The following is a 17,564-nucleotide window of genomic DNA, read 5'->3' on the forward strand; positions in this document are numbered from 1 at the left end:
GTTGTCTTGCCACCGCTTGGATCTGGCTCAGGAAGGGGAGGGGGAACGCTGCAGGCATTAGCATGCAGGTCACGAAGCCTCACTTTGTTCTCCTGGCTGAGGTCAGATGGAATAAATCAATCAGCCCCCGCATCCAAAGCCCTTCAAACGTGTCCTGGAGCCTTCCAGGCCATGTGTGCTCTGGCCCAGCTTTGAGTTGTCTGTGAGCGTCTAAGGGAACAAACAGAACCGAAAAAGAGCTCCCTGGGGCAAGCAGCTGCTCCCAGGAACCTGTCTTGTGTTTTAGGTGGGAGCAGCCAGCTCGGACGACTCTTGGAAATCTAAGAACACGCACTTGGAGTAGAGATTCCCGCTTCAGATCTCTGGCTCTGCTAGGCCCATCTTATACGCGTACCATGCAGAACATCAGCTCCCAGAATTCTATGACCAGGATGCCGATCTCAGAGCATCCTTTACGGGCGTTAACACAGCACCAAGGTGGGCTTCTTCCATTAGCCCAGAAGCCTGACAGTAACAGTACACGTCTTTGAGCCCCTGAAGTTCTCTCTCTGTAGGTGACTTCTGAATCCAAGACCCAAGTTGGGTTCTGCACGACACAGCTAAACAGATCCACAACAACAGAGAGAAACACCAGACCCTCAGTCTGTCCAAGACCAGCTAGGCTGGTAAAAACACAGCACGTTTCAAGTTTGTTGATGCTTCTGGCCAGAATGAGAAGCTTTTGACATAATGGGGCCCAAATGCTTACCCCAGTCCTTCCATTTATACAGAAGGAGAGAGGATGGTGGGTGTGTCTTGATAGGTGGGTGGTGAGAGTTTGGGGTGAGCGACAGGCGGCATGGTAGAATGGTGACAGCAGGACACAGGGTGGAATCTAGTGGGTTTTACACATCACAGCTTGTAGTGTAGATTTTCCTTTGCCGGATGCTTTGGTTTCCCCCCAGCCGCCTGGGCTCTGCTGTGTTGCAGTCCCCAAATAACACACAAGACAATGTATTAATCATAAAGCTGTTGGCTGTTTGCTTGTTTCTTACTGGCTATCTCTGACTTAAGCAATTATTTAACCCATAATGCTAATCTAAGTATTTCTCTTACCGGAGAAAAGGGTCTGGACCTCTTTCTTCTATGGCGGCTACATGATGTCTGTCTGTGTCTCTCTTTCCCAGAATCCTCCTCTACTCCTAGTCCCACCTATCGTGCTTCCCTATTGGCCAGCAGTGCTTTATTGACATATACACAGGACTCCCCATCAACAGCTCCTGGGCCAAGGCAGTGCTTAGCCAGTTTTTGTTGTTGTTGTTGTTGTTGTAAATGAACGTGTACTGTGGTAGAAGCATGCAGGATAGTCCCTGGCTGATTTTGTTCTGTACCGGGGAGCTGTACCGTCTCCACAGGAACCTAAAACACTCTATTGCCCGTCAAGCAAAATGACTTATGGTCCCTGGGAAAGACAGAGGCTCGCAGGCAGATATGTGACATCATCGTGGTTCTTGGACAGTTGTGAAGCGTATGGGTGTCCGTTGTGTCGTGGTGTGTGGATGTTACAGGCACACCAGTGACGGACAAGTGTGACCATCGTTACATCGTGTGAGCACGGCAGTGAGGAAGTAAGTTGGGAAGGAGAGAGTGGAGGAGGGAGAGCCCTTTCCTCCACGATTACACCTTTTCTGTTAGTCTCCACCCTCATCGTCCCCGCTTCATCAGATGCAAACGGGGTGAGGAGAAGGACATAGGCTGAGTAAAGGGGAATTTCCAGCAACGGCAGGACAAACGTCGGGTATCATGCACAGGGGATCCCCAACCTTCCTTAGTCACCTGATTCCTCAGAGCAGTGTGAGGAGCCAGGCTTACCCCTGGAGCTCTGCCAGCAAGCGCAGCTCAGAAGTCCTGGGAGGATTCTCATTGGTCATTTTAGCCTTCATGAAGACACTCTAGGCAGATCTAACCCTGGACACAATCTTGTAATGCGCTGAGTACCGTTTGCCCCGTGTGAGATGAGGCTTTGTGTGGGCAAGCTTAACTCAGATATATCTGACTCCAGAGTCCACGCTCAGCTGCTCAACTATACTTCTCAGGGCCAGAGGTTTATCTTATGCAACCTCAACAAAAAAAAATGACTTTGTCACCTGACCAGTTGCAGAAGGCCTGTGGAACATTCTGGAGTAGTAAAAAAAAAAAAAAAAAAAGGCTCACTTCAGGCACTGGAAACCCATTTCTGTTGATGGCCAGGTATTTGTACATTCAAAGAGGTGGTTCCGGCCCCTGCTGCGGAAGTTCCCAATACTGGCTCCTGGTAAACAACCAGCTTCATTGCTGTCCAGCTCCTACAGAACCCGTTTTATAAGTGAAGAGAAACGAGAGAAGGCCCTGAGCCTCAGCATTGGGGAACGCAGAAAGATGAAGTATTTTACACTTCTAGAGGTCCGGAAGGTCAATTCAGTGGGGGTGGGTCAAACAAGCAAGTGGCTGAGATATATTTGTGGCACTGGGGAGGAGGGACTGTAATGTCTGCTGAAGGGAAACCACAGCTGAAGACTTCAGGACATGGAGACCTGTCAATATGGCTAATCTCAAAGGGATGTGGGCAGAATACACTTTTGATAGCCAAAGAAGTGCACTGTGGAAACTGTTAGCCTCCAGCAGGCCAATTTGTTCTCATATTACACACTTGGCTGGCTGTGTGGCGAGACCCCTAAGTTGGGGATCTGTTTCAGGCACACCCCCTCCCCCCGCTACGAACACTCAGTGAGGGTTGACACAGCATGGTTGATAAGTCAACAGAATGCAGAAGCCACAGCCGGATTAAGAAGGCTGTTTTATTTTGGTGCCCAGGACTTCAAGCAGATTAAATAATCAAAAGGGCCGGGCCACTGGGGTCATGTTTGAATGCTACAGCTGCTCACTAAGGTCTGACCAACATTCTTTACGGGGCTTGCTATCTGAATGGGAGAGGCAGAGGAGATCCCAGGGAGGCTGACAGTGTGGGAAAAAAAGACGGGACAGAATCGAAAGACCCTCCTATGGAAAAGGACCCCAGCAGACGGGGACACGACGGGCTGCTTTAATAATTGACCTCCCGAAGGCAGAAACTGTTTTCTGCAGCAGAGAAAGAGCCCATGCTGGATTCTGGAAAACCGAATGGAAAGCTGGCCCCGAGTTTGCCGTGGGGCCCGGGTGTGTTGATCCGTAAGCACACAAGGCAGAGGTACGTGTTGGAGTGGGGCTCGCACTGCAGAGACTGAGCCATGAAAGGTGAGCAGAAGAGAATCCCGTCGCCCTTACCCCCGTAAGTCTCCCACTGAGAGGAGGAAGGGATCCCCCTCTGAGAGGCGTCTGTGAGAAATTAATTTTCAACCTGTCTTTCTTAAAACACTGGACAGACGTGAAAAATATCTCTCAGTGGGAAGATGGATGTCTCCCCATGCTGAGCATGGGGAGAGCGGATGGAGAGAAATGTGTTTGGCTGTGGTGTGGACATGCAGTTGGTTTGTCATGGGCCATTTCATAGACAACATGGGGCCTTCAGTTGGAGTTCATATATTATTCCTTTTGGGGAGGTGAGAGGTTGAGAAAAGAGGAACAAACTGGACCCCCATCTCAGGAAGGTGTGCCTTTTATCAATAAGTACATAGGGTGAGGAAGCACATTCTGGAATTTAAGAATTGGGTTCCCTGTGACTAGCATTTGTAACTCAGGCAACAGCAATGAGGTCGGGTGATTTCTAATGGAAAGGTGCTTGGTCTGTGGAAGGAAGTCATTTAGATATCTGAAAAAAAAATTACAGAAAGAAAATCAAGGGCTGTAATCTTCTGGGGGCAGGGGGTGGCTGCAATGTTCCGTGTCTCTTGAACTATAATAAAGCAAACAACACCCCTTGGGAAAAAAACTCCACATTCGCTTGTCCTACAGGCCTGGGCACCAGCAGCCGGGAGCAGAGTCCAAAGCATGGAGATCAAGATGTAGTACATTTGACAGTCATGCTGTGTGTTCCCCTAGGTGAAGTCCAAACCAGACCAACAAACAAATAACCTTCCCATGAAAGCCTTCATGTTGATAACCATTCTCAGTTTTGAATAGCATTCCGTGGCCCTGTAAATGCCTCTCCAGTTCAACCAAGTGCCCTTGACAGATGTTTGCCATACTTAGAAATTCAAATCTCAGGAGGGGAAAGGGAGGGAGACAGCCACTTTGAAGAATCAAGATCAAGCAGTCTTTTAAGAAAATATCAATTCTCTGAGCCTTACAATGAGACCCACTCTGGATTCTGGGGAGCCCTCACCAGTACCCCTACATAGCCGTGAGATGCTGGGCCAGGGAGCTTTTCCAGCATCATTTATAATAGCAGGAAGGAGACCCTGGCAGCTGAAATGCTCCTTGGTGGGAGAGGATTGGATTCTGGATTTTCCATGGTCACACAATGGAGTATGACATACTAGTTTAAAGACATAGAGGAGCTTTCTAAGTACACATGTGGGTACACAGTCTTGACTAGACAGAGCAGATTGCAGAATAGGATGAACTTACGTTTACATTTATGTGGCTTTATTTTAAAACAGGATAGCGCCATGCAAATTCCTCCCCAATTGCCTCGCCATGTTTCTCTCAAGGATGACAGATGAGAATTCTCGTTGATTCTGTAGGCAGTCTGGGTTCAAACCATGTTCTGCCATTTATTGTTTCTGTGACCCTGGGAAGCGATTCACCTCTCTATGCCTCTCTTCCTTTAAAATGCTGGAGACAAACAACCGTGTTGGCAAGGTCATTAGGGTGGATTCACATGTATAAAGCAATAGGAAGTGATCCCTGACCAGAAATGAATACTTTCCGGTCGTTTGCTGCTGTCCTTACTAACTACAGAGTTCAGTATAACAAGTTTGTATCCGGGTGATCATCTCCAGCAATTATGGAAATAAAAATCAGAAGGGATACATAACAGTACCCTTACCTAAGCCAAACCTAAGCCAAAGACAAGCTCGCACTACTCCACTAGTCTGGAAATGCCAGGTCTTGAAGTGAGTGAAGATAATTCGAGTGTGTGGCATCACCTTTTGCAGTCTGGGGACTTAGCTCAGTGGCAGAGCCAGCACAAGACCCTGGGTTTAGCCCTCAGATTCGGGGGACACCGAAGGTCTCAATAGAGTGTTCAGGTGATTGGGGGGGGATCCTTAGAGGACACCGAAGGTCTCAATAGAGTGTTCAGGTGATACACTCCGTTCCAACGCCAGCTGGAAACATTATGAACACTTCAGCCCCGCTATCATTTAGTGAACAGGGTTAAGAAGGCTGGACCTTGGCCTTAGTCATGAGTGCTTGCCTAGGGCCGGCAAAGCTTCTGAAGTGTGATCCCGGCACCATGCAAACTGGATGTGGTGGTGCATACCCATAATCCCCAGAGAGTAACTGTCATCTTGGACATGTCTGGAGACATAAACCAGGTAGGTCTGTGAAGGGGCCTCTGTGAAGAGAACCGAGCTGATCAGAAGAGGTTGTCGCCGCCGCCCCCCCCCCCACTAAAGCACCGCACATCCCAGTGAAAAGAGAGAAGATGGAAGACTGACAGCCTATGAGGGGCTGGCACGGGTTACAGAAATAAGGATGCTTACCATATAATTTCTAATAGTGGTGGGGGGTTAGTTTTTTAAACCTTTACATAAAAAAGGAGCAGAGACAGTCACCACAGATGGGTTTTCCCTGCAAAGACAGACAGCTGTTTGCAGGCACGCCCTACCCAACGCAGTCACCCAAGCCACAGCAGATCACTATAAGTCTAAATGAATGAAAACCAAGTCAAAGCTCAAAAGTCAGCTCTATGGTTGCAGAAGTCACATTTTTGGGGGAACTTAGTAACTGTTGTTACTGTAGGTGGCTAGGGGACACCCATGTTGGAGGGCAGACAGAACATTTTCTACCACTATACAAAGTTCACCTGGCCTGCCCTACTCGTGAGACTTCCTTTGGGAAGTACGAGATCCCCTGTTACCTTTATGTCTGCCACGGCACACGCCTGACCTCCCAAGGACTTGTGCCCAGGGTGACTTTCTCCTCACTGTTTCATGTGACTATCAGTCTTCTCCAAGGCCACTGGCAATGGCTGGCTTAGAGCTGGCTGCAGCCATGGGATGCCTTGCTCAGTCCCAATCTGCCATGACGGCGAGGAACAGGACTTCCTTTCCAGGTGGGTGGGAGGCACTGCCGGCTCAGGACCATACGACGCGTGAGTTCCCTAGCCCGTGGTGACCTTCTCTCATACACTGGCCTCCACGCCGCCCTCTTCTCTTTGTCTCAGGTGCTCTGCTGCTGTTTTCCAGTGTGAGTATCCTGCTCCCAGGTGTGGGCAGCTGCCCCAAGAAATGTTTGTGTCACCCATCTTCAAACTCCGTGGACTGTGGTGGCCAGGGGCTGTCCACGGTTCCTCCTGATCTACCCCCGTGGACACTAACCCTACTCTTACAAGACAACCAGATCCACTGGCTTCCTGCTCTTGCATTTAGGGCTGTGCCACGGCTCAACACCTTAAATTTGTCGAACAACTCTCTTTCGAATCTGGCTTCAGAGGCTTTCTATGGACTTCGGCACTTGGAGGTTTTAAACCTAACCCAAAACTCCTTGCTTTCCCTGGAAAGCAGCCTTGCCCATGCCCTGCCTGGGCTCAGGGAGCTGGATCTGTCATCCAACAGCCTCAGTCTCCTGCCCACATCCCTGGGCAAGCCTTGGGAGAACCTGACGGTGTTTTCCATGCAGCGGAATCGTCTCCTACATCTGGATCGTGCGCTTCTAGAGGCCATGCCCAAGGTGAGGCTGGTGCTTCTTCAGGACAACCCCTGGAAATGTGACTGCCACTTGCTGGGTCTGAAGCTCTGGCTGGAGAGATTCACCTTTGAAGGTCAGTAGCGTGTCTTTGGAATGTTGTCACCAGCCTAAGGTGGCCCTCTTCCACCCCCCTCCCCCCACATCTCAAGTGACTTTGGGAGAAAATGGGTTCCCAGTTTAGGATGGGAAAGAAAAGCTCACCCCCCCCCCCCCAGAAATTGGCGTGTAGAAGAACCAGAACCAGGAAGGGAAGGTAGCTGTGGGGGTGCGGGACACAGCACCACAGCATGCTCTAAGGGTCTGGTGACTGCATCGCCTGATTTAGTGGGAGACAGCGGAGGGCGGTCTGGATGGAGATAACGTGCACAGAGCACCTTGGGTGCCTGCCCAGGCCTTTCCCATGTGCAGAGCAGGTGCCCTGTCTGGATTTTATTCTAAGGGACGTGGGAAGCTCTGAGGAATTCTTGCCTAGGGAACGGCATGATCTGACCACTGTGTAAAATGCCACTCTGCTGACTTAGAGGGCAGAGTAAAGGCCATCAATGGAAGAGCCAGAGGGACGAAGGGGGATGTGATCTCGGTGGATTGCAGACGAGATGACCGTGGCATGAACCAGGGCTCTAACGAGTGACGGGCATTTGGAGCAGTGAAATGCTAGAAACTGCAGAGGACTTGGAGGGGATGACGGTCTGGTAGAGGAGAGAACAATTGTGGGGGATTATTTTGTATTTGATTCTGTTTGGTAACTACGTAAAGGGTGGAGCTCTTAGCCGATAGATTGGGGGCAGTAGGAGATTCAGGAAGCTAACACATTTGAAATATTTGTCACACTTTGGGGGGGTTGTTGGTGATTATATGTATTCATGAGCCCATTGCTCAGGAAGATCTGATAGCTGCAGATATGAATGAGAGAAAAGCAAAAACAAAAACAATAACCCAGCATTTGGAGGCATGGCCCATATACAGTAAGAGCTCAAATTTGCAACATCAAATTTGGAAGTTTCTCAATAATCTAAGAGCAATCAATACATTGCCAACCAGCCAGTGTTGAAGTTAGTTCACAACAGCAACTATGTAACTTAGGAACATCCTGTTGATACATCAAAAACAAGTTCATCTGGAGGAGAGGAGCCTAGGGCCATTGCTCTGAGAATCAAGTCATAAGCACAAAACAGGCCATCCCAGAAAGAGAGAGTTTTCATCAAGGAAGAACATTTCTTAATGTTAAAAATGATATGTAGTTTCCAGACCCAGGACATCCGAAGCAGTGGAGGCAAGTTGGCATTCTCCCATCCAGCCACAAACCTGGACCAGTGAATGCCTTCCGTTGGTGCTCAGTGCTACCAAGTGGAATCTGGCAACATTAAGGCTCATTCTGGTCCCTCGATTAAGCAGCGCCATTTAACTCCCCTCTACGACAATGCTTCTCAAATAGACAGCGGCCTGTTTCAGAGGACGGAGAAATCAGTTCAGGGTACCACGAGCTGGCGTTCCAGCGTAAAGAAAGGGGAAATAGGAACTAGATGGAAAGCATGGGAGGCAGTCTGCCTATCCATACAGTCTAAAGTTAAGCTAATGGGCAGATGCTACCCCGAACCATCATAAACAGATACAAACACTGACAGAATTGGTCAGAGCAGGGTGATTAAAATTACAGACCACCCGACGTCAGTGGCGTACGCTCAAGTCTATTGCTTACTTGTGCCACAGTCCAAGGGAACTGGGAGTGGGGTCTGCATTCCAGGCAACCATTTGGGGACATAAGCCTCCTCTGGATTGTGATGCCACTGGCTTTATCACATGACATCTAAGGTCACCAACCAACACAACACAGAGAGGACCACCTTGGGGATTTTTTTTACCCTGCATAGTAATATTCTTACTTCTACTGTGTAAAGTTCAATCATACGGCCCTAAAGTGACACCCAACAGAACTGAAAAATGTAGTATCCTGTGGACCGAAGGGAAAAAGCTTTGCTTTGGCCAATCAACGTAGAACTGTCTCTCCTTGACCCAACGATACACACAGGGCGGTAAATGATCATCTGTTGTTCCCATGGGAGCCCATCCTTCATTTCCACGGCTCACTGTGAAACAGGCAGTCTGAGCAAGTTCATGGCAGCGCTCGCCGTGCTGCTGAACACTTGACACAATTTATCCACATGAGCTCCCAGAAAAATCTCCAAAAAAAAAAAAAAGAATTTCATCTTTATTCCTCTTCCACTGTGCAGGAATGCAAGCAGAGGCTCAGCGTGAGTAAGGAGCTTTGTGGGATCGAACAGCTAAGTTATAGATAGACCTAAGGTTTGAGCTCAAGTTTCCTCCAAGACAGAGGTGAAGAGCTACCAGTGTCAGCTGTGGGGGAGCGTGAAGACTGGGTGTGGGAGCTTCTTGCACCATAGGTGCCTTTCTGGCACTAACTAAAAAATCCCCTATGATGTCTATTGAGAATCTGTAACCTGCATTTGCAAAGGGAGTGTGCCACCCTCCCGTGGGTGAGACTTCTTTAGAATAGCCCGAGAGAAACAAACCACAGGTTCCATGGGTCCTGTCCAGACAATTAGGCTTTTCTGCCACCGCCATATTCCCAGGAGATACCAGAGAGACAGAAGTAGACAGAGGGAAGTTTCCTGGGGGGCTGGGTTTAGGTGTTGATTTACCTACTCAGGCCCTGTGTGAATTAAAAAAGAATTCTTTATAAGAGTAGATGGCGAGGACTTTAAACTGCCAAGTCAGACACAACTAGGATGTTCTGGTGACAGAAAACTTTAAGAAGCTCATCCCTGTGAAGCTGGATAGCGTGCCAGTGGTTACATGGGCAGGAGGAGGAGGCTGAGGCCAGCGCTCCAGAGAAGGACAGCTAACTATCACACATATCCAAGGGACGCAGCTACCATACAGAGACCAAAGGCCACACTGAATGAGTCCTTGGAACGTTTGGCACTCAAAGTCGTAAATGCCACAAGGCCAGAGAAGACAGGTTACTTAAATACCATGAACTAAACATATGGTAGAGTCAAATGCTCAGACACATAAAACACCTCAGCTGGAAAGTGCTGGTACAGACATGGGGTCTTTTGTATTAGCACACAAACACAAGAATAGATACTCACTTTGTGCTTTCCTTGATTTCCAGTGAGAATCTGGCAGGAAAGGTTTCTTGTGTGGTTGGGGATTGGGCAGAAAGAATGCTGGATGTCACACTAGCTGTTGGGTCCTCATGGTCCCTGTCGGCGCCTGCCCAGTGGTCCCCTCAGCCCTTACATACTATTAAGGGAACTTGGTTTCTAATAAATTCTTAGCAATAGGTAGCCATCTAATCTGTGGTAGGCTCGGGACTTGGGAACGCTGTCATTATCCAAGCCCGATCACTGCCCTTTGCTTTGTTTCTTGAAGGGGGTGTGACAGACGGTGCCATCTGCAGGCTGCCTGAACCCTGGAAGGGAAAGGATCTCCTCTCCATTCCCCATGAGCTGTACCAGCCCTGTCCTCCACCTTCTCCGGACCTGGCACCCCTGCTAGTCCAACAGCCTGGTTCCACCGCTGGAGAGGTCCACAGGCCCTCCGAGAGTGACTCGGGATGGCAGGATCCCCCGGAGTGTGAGGCCAAACCCAAGCCAAAGCCAGTCAACCTGCGCAATGCTGTGGCTACCGTGGTCGTCACCGGGGTGGTGTGTGGGATTGTGTGCCTCATGATGCTGGCAGCTGCTGTCTACGGTTGCACCTACGCAGCTATCACAGCCGGGTGCCACGGGAGACCCTTGGCACCAGCCGGTGATTCTGAGAAGATGGGAAGCAAGGAGCCAACACACACAGTTCCGCAGCCTGAGGACCTCCGTGCCAAAGTCCTTGATCGCCGAGGGCTGCAGGAAATGTCTGAGTGGGCCTGATATGTTTCACCGCTCTTGTACCATGTTATGTCTCCCAAAACAACTAAGGAAAAAGCATGTGTCTGTTAAAAAAAAAAGGTACCCAAATTTATGGGAAGAGATTTACGGTGTAGCTTTTAAATACCAGGGATAAAGAGGCATGCACACACATATCTTGCATCTGAGAAGTTATGGCAATGAGTCTATCCGCAGGAACACGAAGAAGGGGGTAGCTATCTCTTTTAGGTACCTTTCTCTGGATTAACTTGTTTCTGCAGAGCAACAAGAATGCTGACTTGTGTGCCAATAGGCATTCTTGGGAGCTTTGGGGCCACCAGTTGGAATGCCTGGGAAGAGGCCGGTGATCTTACCCGAGGGGTACTGGATGCCTCTGTAATTCAAGTTCATGCTACATTGGTGGGGACTTTTAGATGTTGTGTATGTTACATATTTAGTGGAAATGTCTGCTGGTTGGGAATTTCATAGCTGGCCACAAGAGTCAGATTATATTTAATTTTCTAAATCGGAAAACCATTTGGGGCTTTCTAAGCTGCAGGAGAAGACAAGGGTTCCATGTCTGGTTAATGGGACTCAGGCCTGAGCAAGATTTTTTTTTTTTGACGTGAAGGAACACAGAAAGGATGGGTGGAACAGAACACTGGGCAGATATCACCAAAAGGCCCCATCCACCAACCAACTGGAACCTTACCCTAGAACTCACGCAGGGATGGATCTAGGTCAGGCTGAATGCTGCTTGTGTTTCTGCATCTGCGCACAAAATGCACAGAGGGCATGGGTTTGTACAGCTACACCCACACATAAACACCCTCGGAGCAATCAGCTCGCCCACTAACGAAGTGCAGCCGTGCCGGGTGGGAGCCAGCAGCTGCTGATCACCACCCAGATGGTGAGCTCCGCACTCTGGGGTAGGAAGCAAGAGGGAAGTCGGAGGGGGAGTGGGAGGTACTGGGGGGGCTGGGGGGGCTTCGGTGGCAAACATCCTGGCAAGTGCTGGAGCAGGCCTTTAAAACATTCAGGTATGGCTTGCTAAGCCCACGGACTTTGTCCCAGAGAGTTGCATGCGAAGTGAATTTTTGTAAATTGAATCATCATTTTTAATGCAGCGGGGGAGCTCTCTATTTAAAGGAACCTTTCATGGAATCTTTTCTGTAATGGAAGTAATTGGCTCCAGATTGATGCATTTTTTTTTCAAATTTGCATTTGTATGCTAGGGTTTCTTAAAGTGGAATATACCTATGCCTACTCTTTCTGTTTATACGACGGGTACTTTTTTTTTTTTAAGTATGGCTACTTCTCACAGGAAGAGAACATAGAGGAGTTAAAGACATGTTAAAAGCAGAAAATGACAAATATGGGGCAAGCTGTTCCTCTAGAGCCCATGACAGACATTGCTAATCAATCCCAGCACTCTTCCCAGCTGAGCCTCAAACACACCGCAGATGGTTTCTTAAGACAGCACTGTAGGCAACCAGAACTAATCAATTGGAGTTGGTTCAAAGGATAAAGCACTTTTGCCATTCAGGGTACTGGCTCTACTCCACCCCTCAAGGCCATGTAAAAACTGGTTTGGATCCCCAGTCAGTAGGCTACTCCCAAACTGGAATGCAAACGGGACATGCACTGTTGGGATGGACAGAAGCCTAGGAAACTCTGAGCGGTGTAAGCCTTGCACACCAGTGGGCTAAGCGTCCACTCTCCTTTTGGAGCGTCAGTTTAGTTAAGACAGTTTCCTTGCGATAAGAAGTTAAATTGTGAATAGCTAACACTTTTGTAAATATGTAAATAAAACTGAATACATAAAATTATAAAATTTAAGACCACACTGTATGTATGAACAGAAAGTCACAGTGAAACCATTCTCATGTGCAGTTAACACACATTAATGATTACAATGTGAAAGAGAACAGAACAAAGAGAGTTCTCAGGGAAGGCTTCATGGGCTGTCACTCACCGTGACACCTCCTCCCCACTGTGCCAAGGTGGGACAGTTCAACCGTGTGACTGAGTTCCTACTCCGAGGATGTAGCAACTACTTTCAAGCTGAAGAAAACATTTCTTTCCATTGTCCTAACTGTGCCTTTGGTGTTGCTGTCGGCCAAGAATGTAACGTGGGAGGAAATTGGGAAGGTTCTTTATTTTTCATCTCCATTTGACCAAATGTTTTCTGAGCTCACACGGTTAGTAGGCATGGCGCAAACTGCTCCCATAAGCATTCCACGTAGAACTCTGACACTCACCTGAGGGATTCATGAGCAGCTATCACATGCCCCAAGAACTCCCAGGACAAGCAGTATATGCCTCCTCCTCTAACAAGTGATTTAAGACTGCATGACCTGCCAATGGTTTGGAGGTGCTATAGGTTAGTCTTGTCCCCAACAATTACATAAAGGAGTTTCCAGTACACAGCACAAACCATGAATGTGACCCAAGCCCATGCCTGTCAACATCCTAATCCCATTAGGTATCCAAGCACAGATGATAACCCAGGCGAAAGGCATCTAGCTTAATAGTCTTTAAGCAAAAGGATTTAAATGATACATATGTACACCCAGATTTTTAGCATTTGCCTACAGTCACCACACACAGCAGTTGGCAATGAAAATAATTACTTACTCTGAAATGTCAACAGCTTCTCAGCACAGAAAAAAATATAAATCAAGTTGTTTAGATGAACAAACGTGGGGGTTATCATTTGTTAATATGAGAAATGAAATGTTTTAATTGCAAAATGCACAGCACATGAAAAGACCGGGCTTGCAGGGAATCTGCAAGAACCACAAATTATCTTTCTCAAGCACTGCAGCTCACGAGGGGCAATTTATGGATGCCTCGCAGATTATTTTCAGCTGCTGATTACTGCCATCCTAGTCACAGATTCCCCTGTAAGAATGTCCTTCCATCACAGGGCCAGGCTGGAGATGCTGAGGGCAAAAAATTCACGCTTAGTGTTGATTGCATCAGAGAAAGTCATCTGAAATGTCACGTTTTCATTGAAGGCAGTGTGACACGTTGTGGTGATAGGCAGGTGGTTTTTGCTAGGGCAGGGCACTGAGGTCACAGACTCGGCCACTTTCTGCGGTGACGTACACAGGAAAGGTGTAGAAAGCGTGCAACGATGAGGCGGTTTGTAAGGAGTGAGGTCTGGTACCAAACCGGGAGAGCTTGCACAGGTACAGCAAGCAGGTGCCTCAGACCCCGCAGAAAGAATCTTGTACTCAAAATGTTAACACGCCAATGGACAAAGGCGTGAGCTCATCTTGCCTACAAAAATATAAAGCTAAAGAGAGATCTGTACCCGGGGCTTCCTGCTGAAGGCTCCTGGAAATCAAATCCCGTTGCTGGAGTCAGCTAAGAACTACTGAAAACAGACCCTTCCACCCTACACTCTAAACCGTTGGTTCTCAATCTGTGGCATCCCAACCCCTTTGGGGTCAAATGACCCTGTCACAGGGGTCACATCAGATATTTACATTACTATTCATAACAGCAGCAACATTACAGCCGTGAATTACAGCAATGCAGTAATTTGATGGTTGGAGTCACCGAAACACGTATTAAAGGGTTACAGCATTAGGAAGCTTGAGAACCACTGCTCTAAATATAGAAAGAAGTGGCTAAATCGGTTTCCATAGCAATCTATCTGTACCCCATATTCATAGTTACATAGCAGTCACTGGAGTCCCCTAACTTCCTATGCAGATCAGGAAAGCAGTGTAACTCGGGTAGTTAAAAACCCATCAGTAGACTTACCATATGCTACTACCCAAAACCTACAAGACACCCCAACCTGGACATCGCCATGCTGGACCCTCTGCAGAACTCCAGGAGACCATCCTGTTCTCCCTCTTGATGGAAAGCCTTCATTTTTTTTTAAATGTTCAAATTGCAATGAGATCTCTAAGAGCCCCTTATCTCACTCAGAGCCTCGGCCTTACAACTTACTTGCCCGCCTTCAGACTCTTGACAGGACCACCTGCATTCATGTCCACACCAAAGACACCCAATGTTCAGAACCCTCTGGGTAGGTAGCAGGTTATCCAGCCTCACAGGTCCATTAAGAAGACCCAGAAAATGAACCAAAGGAGGCAGGAAGGGCCCTGAAGAACAGTATGCGTAGGCCTGGAAAATTTCAGAACCCTTGGCCTCCTTGTCATCATGGGCATTGCTAACAGATCACAGTAAACATATCAGCTGGTTCCTGACCAGACCCCAAACCCTTTTAAATCTGTTTCTCAGGTGCTCACAACAGCTCAACTAGGGTTGACACAGGGGATTAAAGCTATTTGCTACTTTGATATAAGCTCGGTGCCTTTATTTTACAGTACAGATAGGGACTAGAAATAGGAAAAGGAAAAAATAAAAGCTTTCCAGCTGTCACACACAGTTCATTGTGTGTCTGATAAACAGATGCAGAAGCATGTGGCTAGTGTGAATCACACAAACTAATCTCCCGTTACCCTCTGCTCACTGTGCAGTCAGCCATGCTATCTAGACTATGACATCATTGTGCTAATCTCTTAGATAAAAACAATTATAGCGCCACCATCAACATTTATTGAGCATGGTACTGGCTGGTTTTATGTCAGTTTGACAAAGCTAGAGTCACTGGGAAGAGGAGACCTCAGCTGAGAAAAGGCCTCAGTTAGGACTGGCCTGTGGGCAGTTTTCTTAATTGATGATTATTGTGGTCAGGCCCTGATCACAGTGGGAGGTACCAGCCTTGGGCAGACAGCCCAAGGTGCTACAAGAGAAAGCCATTGGGGAAGAAGCCAGCAAGCAGAGCTCTTCCCTGGTTTCTGCTTTAGGTCCTGCCGCCAGGTTCCTGTCCTCCGTGAGTTCTTGTCCTGGCTTCCTTCAACGATGGACCACAATTTGCAAATTTTTGGTCATGGTCTTTTATCACAGCAGTAGAAACCCTAAGACACAATTCTTCCTAGGTGCTTTTCAAGACTGAACATGTCCTTTTTTGTTGTTTGTTGTGAGGTTTGTTTGTTGTTTTTGTTTTATTAGACAGAGTTTCTCTGTGTAGTCTTGGACTCTGCCTCCCGATGCCTGGGATTAAAGGCATGTGCCACCACCGTCTGGCAAGTTTTCAGTTTTTTAAATGAACAGTTATGGTAGCATACAAAACAATGGGTTTTGTGATGACGTCTTTATACACGTGTATCACTGTGGCTTACTCACACTCATTCCCCAGTGCCCTCTCCTGACCTCCCTCCCGAGTTGTGTTGGTTCCCTTCCTCCCTTGGATAATTCCCTTTCTACTTTCATGTTTCATATGTATACACATGTGTGTCTGCATGTATTTTGAACCTAGTTTTCTCACATGAAAGAAACATGCTATTTCTCTTCTCCCCATCATCCTGTCTTATTCTCTTTATCCTTTCCCGATAATACACAGACTATGCTAAAGATTCAGGCTTTCGCCTTTGAGTAAGGTGGGGGACAACAGAGTCCTGAATGAAGGGGATGTGATGTCATTTGTCTTGTGACATGATTGCTGTGGCTCCCAGTTAGCCTAGCCTAAGAGGGTGAGGGTTCCGAGAAGACCAGAGAACCAGAGGAAACACTACCGTGGGCAGAGTCAAGAAAGGGTGGACTCTGCAAGTGAAGAGATCTTAGCCATCATTTAAAAATAATGGGCGGGATGATAAGTTGGATAGGAAGCAAAATGATTTCATGGACCAGCCAGATGGCTCATGCCTGCTGCTAAGACTGATGGTCTGGGTTTGATCGCTGGGGCTCACACTGTGAAAGGAGTTGTCCTCTGACCTCTACACCAATGTTGTAGCATATACACTGACCCACATGTAAACAAACAAATATAACGTAAAGAAGGAACGGCTTCAAGATCCTGATTCAAATAAACTACAAACATGAATAACATGGCATATTTAAGACGACTAGAAATTTGAGACAAATAGAAATTAGATAAATTAGGGATTCTTAATTTTAGGTGCAATGCCATGTCACCTGAGGGCACAAAGAGGTCTCAACTATTTGAAGACAGAAACCACAATCTTGTGAGAAAATCATGACATGACCACAATTTGGTTTAGAATGAACTAGGGGGTGCAGTAGTGGACTGGGGTTGGTGGCAGGAATGAGTGAAGGAGAGTCACCCTGGGCAGGTCTGGCTGGGGTCATCACCAGTGTCTACAATGGTGGAGAGGACACAGATGGAGGGTTCTAGACTCTCTGACGTTTGCAAGCTACAGAAATGAGTGAGTCAGCCTAGGAAAACCAGAACATTGAAAGGCAATTGGCATAGAACAGGAAAAGGGCTATCTGAGGGTAGACTCTTCTGAGGGTAGACTCGGGGTTGTCTGAAGTAGAAACTGCTGGTGATGTCACGGGGAAATGCTTTCCTGTGAATGAAGCCTGACTGCCGTGGATTGTAGAAAGAGCTGAAATGAGCGGGAGAGGAATAAAAGGGCCAGAGATGTGTATCATAAACAAAAAAATACAACTGCACACTGATTTTGGCTTAAATCTGGAGGGTTCAGCTGAATTCAGGAAGATGAGTTCAGGAAGGGAGAAGGCTTATTGAGGAAAAAACGTTTAAATGCCACTGCCCAATGCTTCCACTCTGAAATCTCTTCTGATTATTAGATTATACACCCCCATCTTCTAGGAGCTGGGCCATGTGTAGTCCATGCTTTGACTTGAACTGTGGGAGACAGTCAGACATTGATCCTGGCATCAATTGGGGCTGCTTACCCAGAAAAGACTCTAAGAACTGGCAGTGAGTGTGGCCTTTGGGGACAAAAGGTTGTCCTCTGTTGGCAACAGTGTCCACAGACTGAGTGTCTAAGCACCCATGCTTCTGCTGCAGACTCTGCTCACATATGCCCTTCGCTTTCC

At 47.7% G+C, this 17,564-nt stretch overlaps 2 protein-coding genes across 2 annotated transcripts in view; one reads left to right on the top strand and one right to left on the bottom strand.

The window, feature by feature from the left end:
- The window catches only part of Cacna2d3 (calcium voltage-gated channel auxiliary subunit alpha2delta 3), an 812,900-nt gene that overhangs the window by 117,516 nt on the left and 677,820 nt on the right, over nt 1-17,564 (bottom strand).
- Nucleotides 2,718-10,805, top strand: Lrtm1 (leucine rich repeats and transmembrane domains 1). The gene is made up of 3 exons (XM_021231526.2): nt 2,718-3,252; nt 6,287-6,883; nt 10,207-10,805. The coding sequence occupies exons 1-3, from the start codon at nt 3,246-3,248 to the stop codon at nt 10,698-10,700; spliced, it is 1,098 nt and encodes a 365-aa protein (XP_021087185.2). The 5' UTR covers nt 2,718-3,245; the 3' UTR covers nt 10,701-10,805.

This window comes from Mesocricetus auratus, unplaced genomic scaffold (genome assembly GCF_017639785.1).
Source record: "Mesocricetus auratus isolate SY011 unplaced genomic scaffold, BCM_Maur_2.0 Super-Scaffold_100006, whole genome shotgun sequence".
In the NCBI taxonomy this organism is placed as follows: Eukaryota; Metazoa; Chordata; class Mammalia; order Rodentia; family Cricetidae; genus Mesocricetus; species Mesocricetus auratus.

Bases quoted from the DNA above. Each gene is read 5' to 3' on its own strand.
- Lrtm1 (XM_021231526.2), top strand. The intron at 6,884-10,206 runs GTCAGTAGCGTG...TGTTTCTTGAAG, and splicing joins GGAGAGATTCACCTTTGAAG to GGGGTGTGACAGACGGTGCC.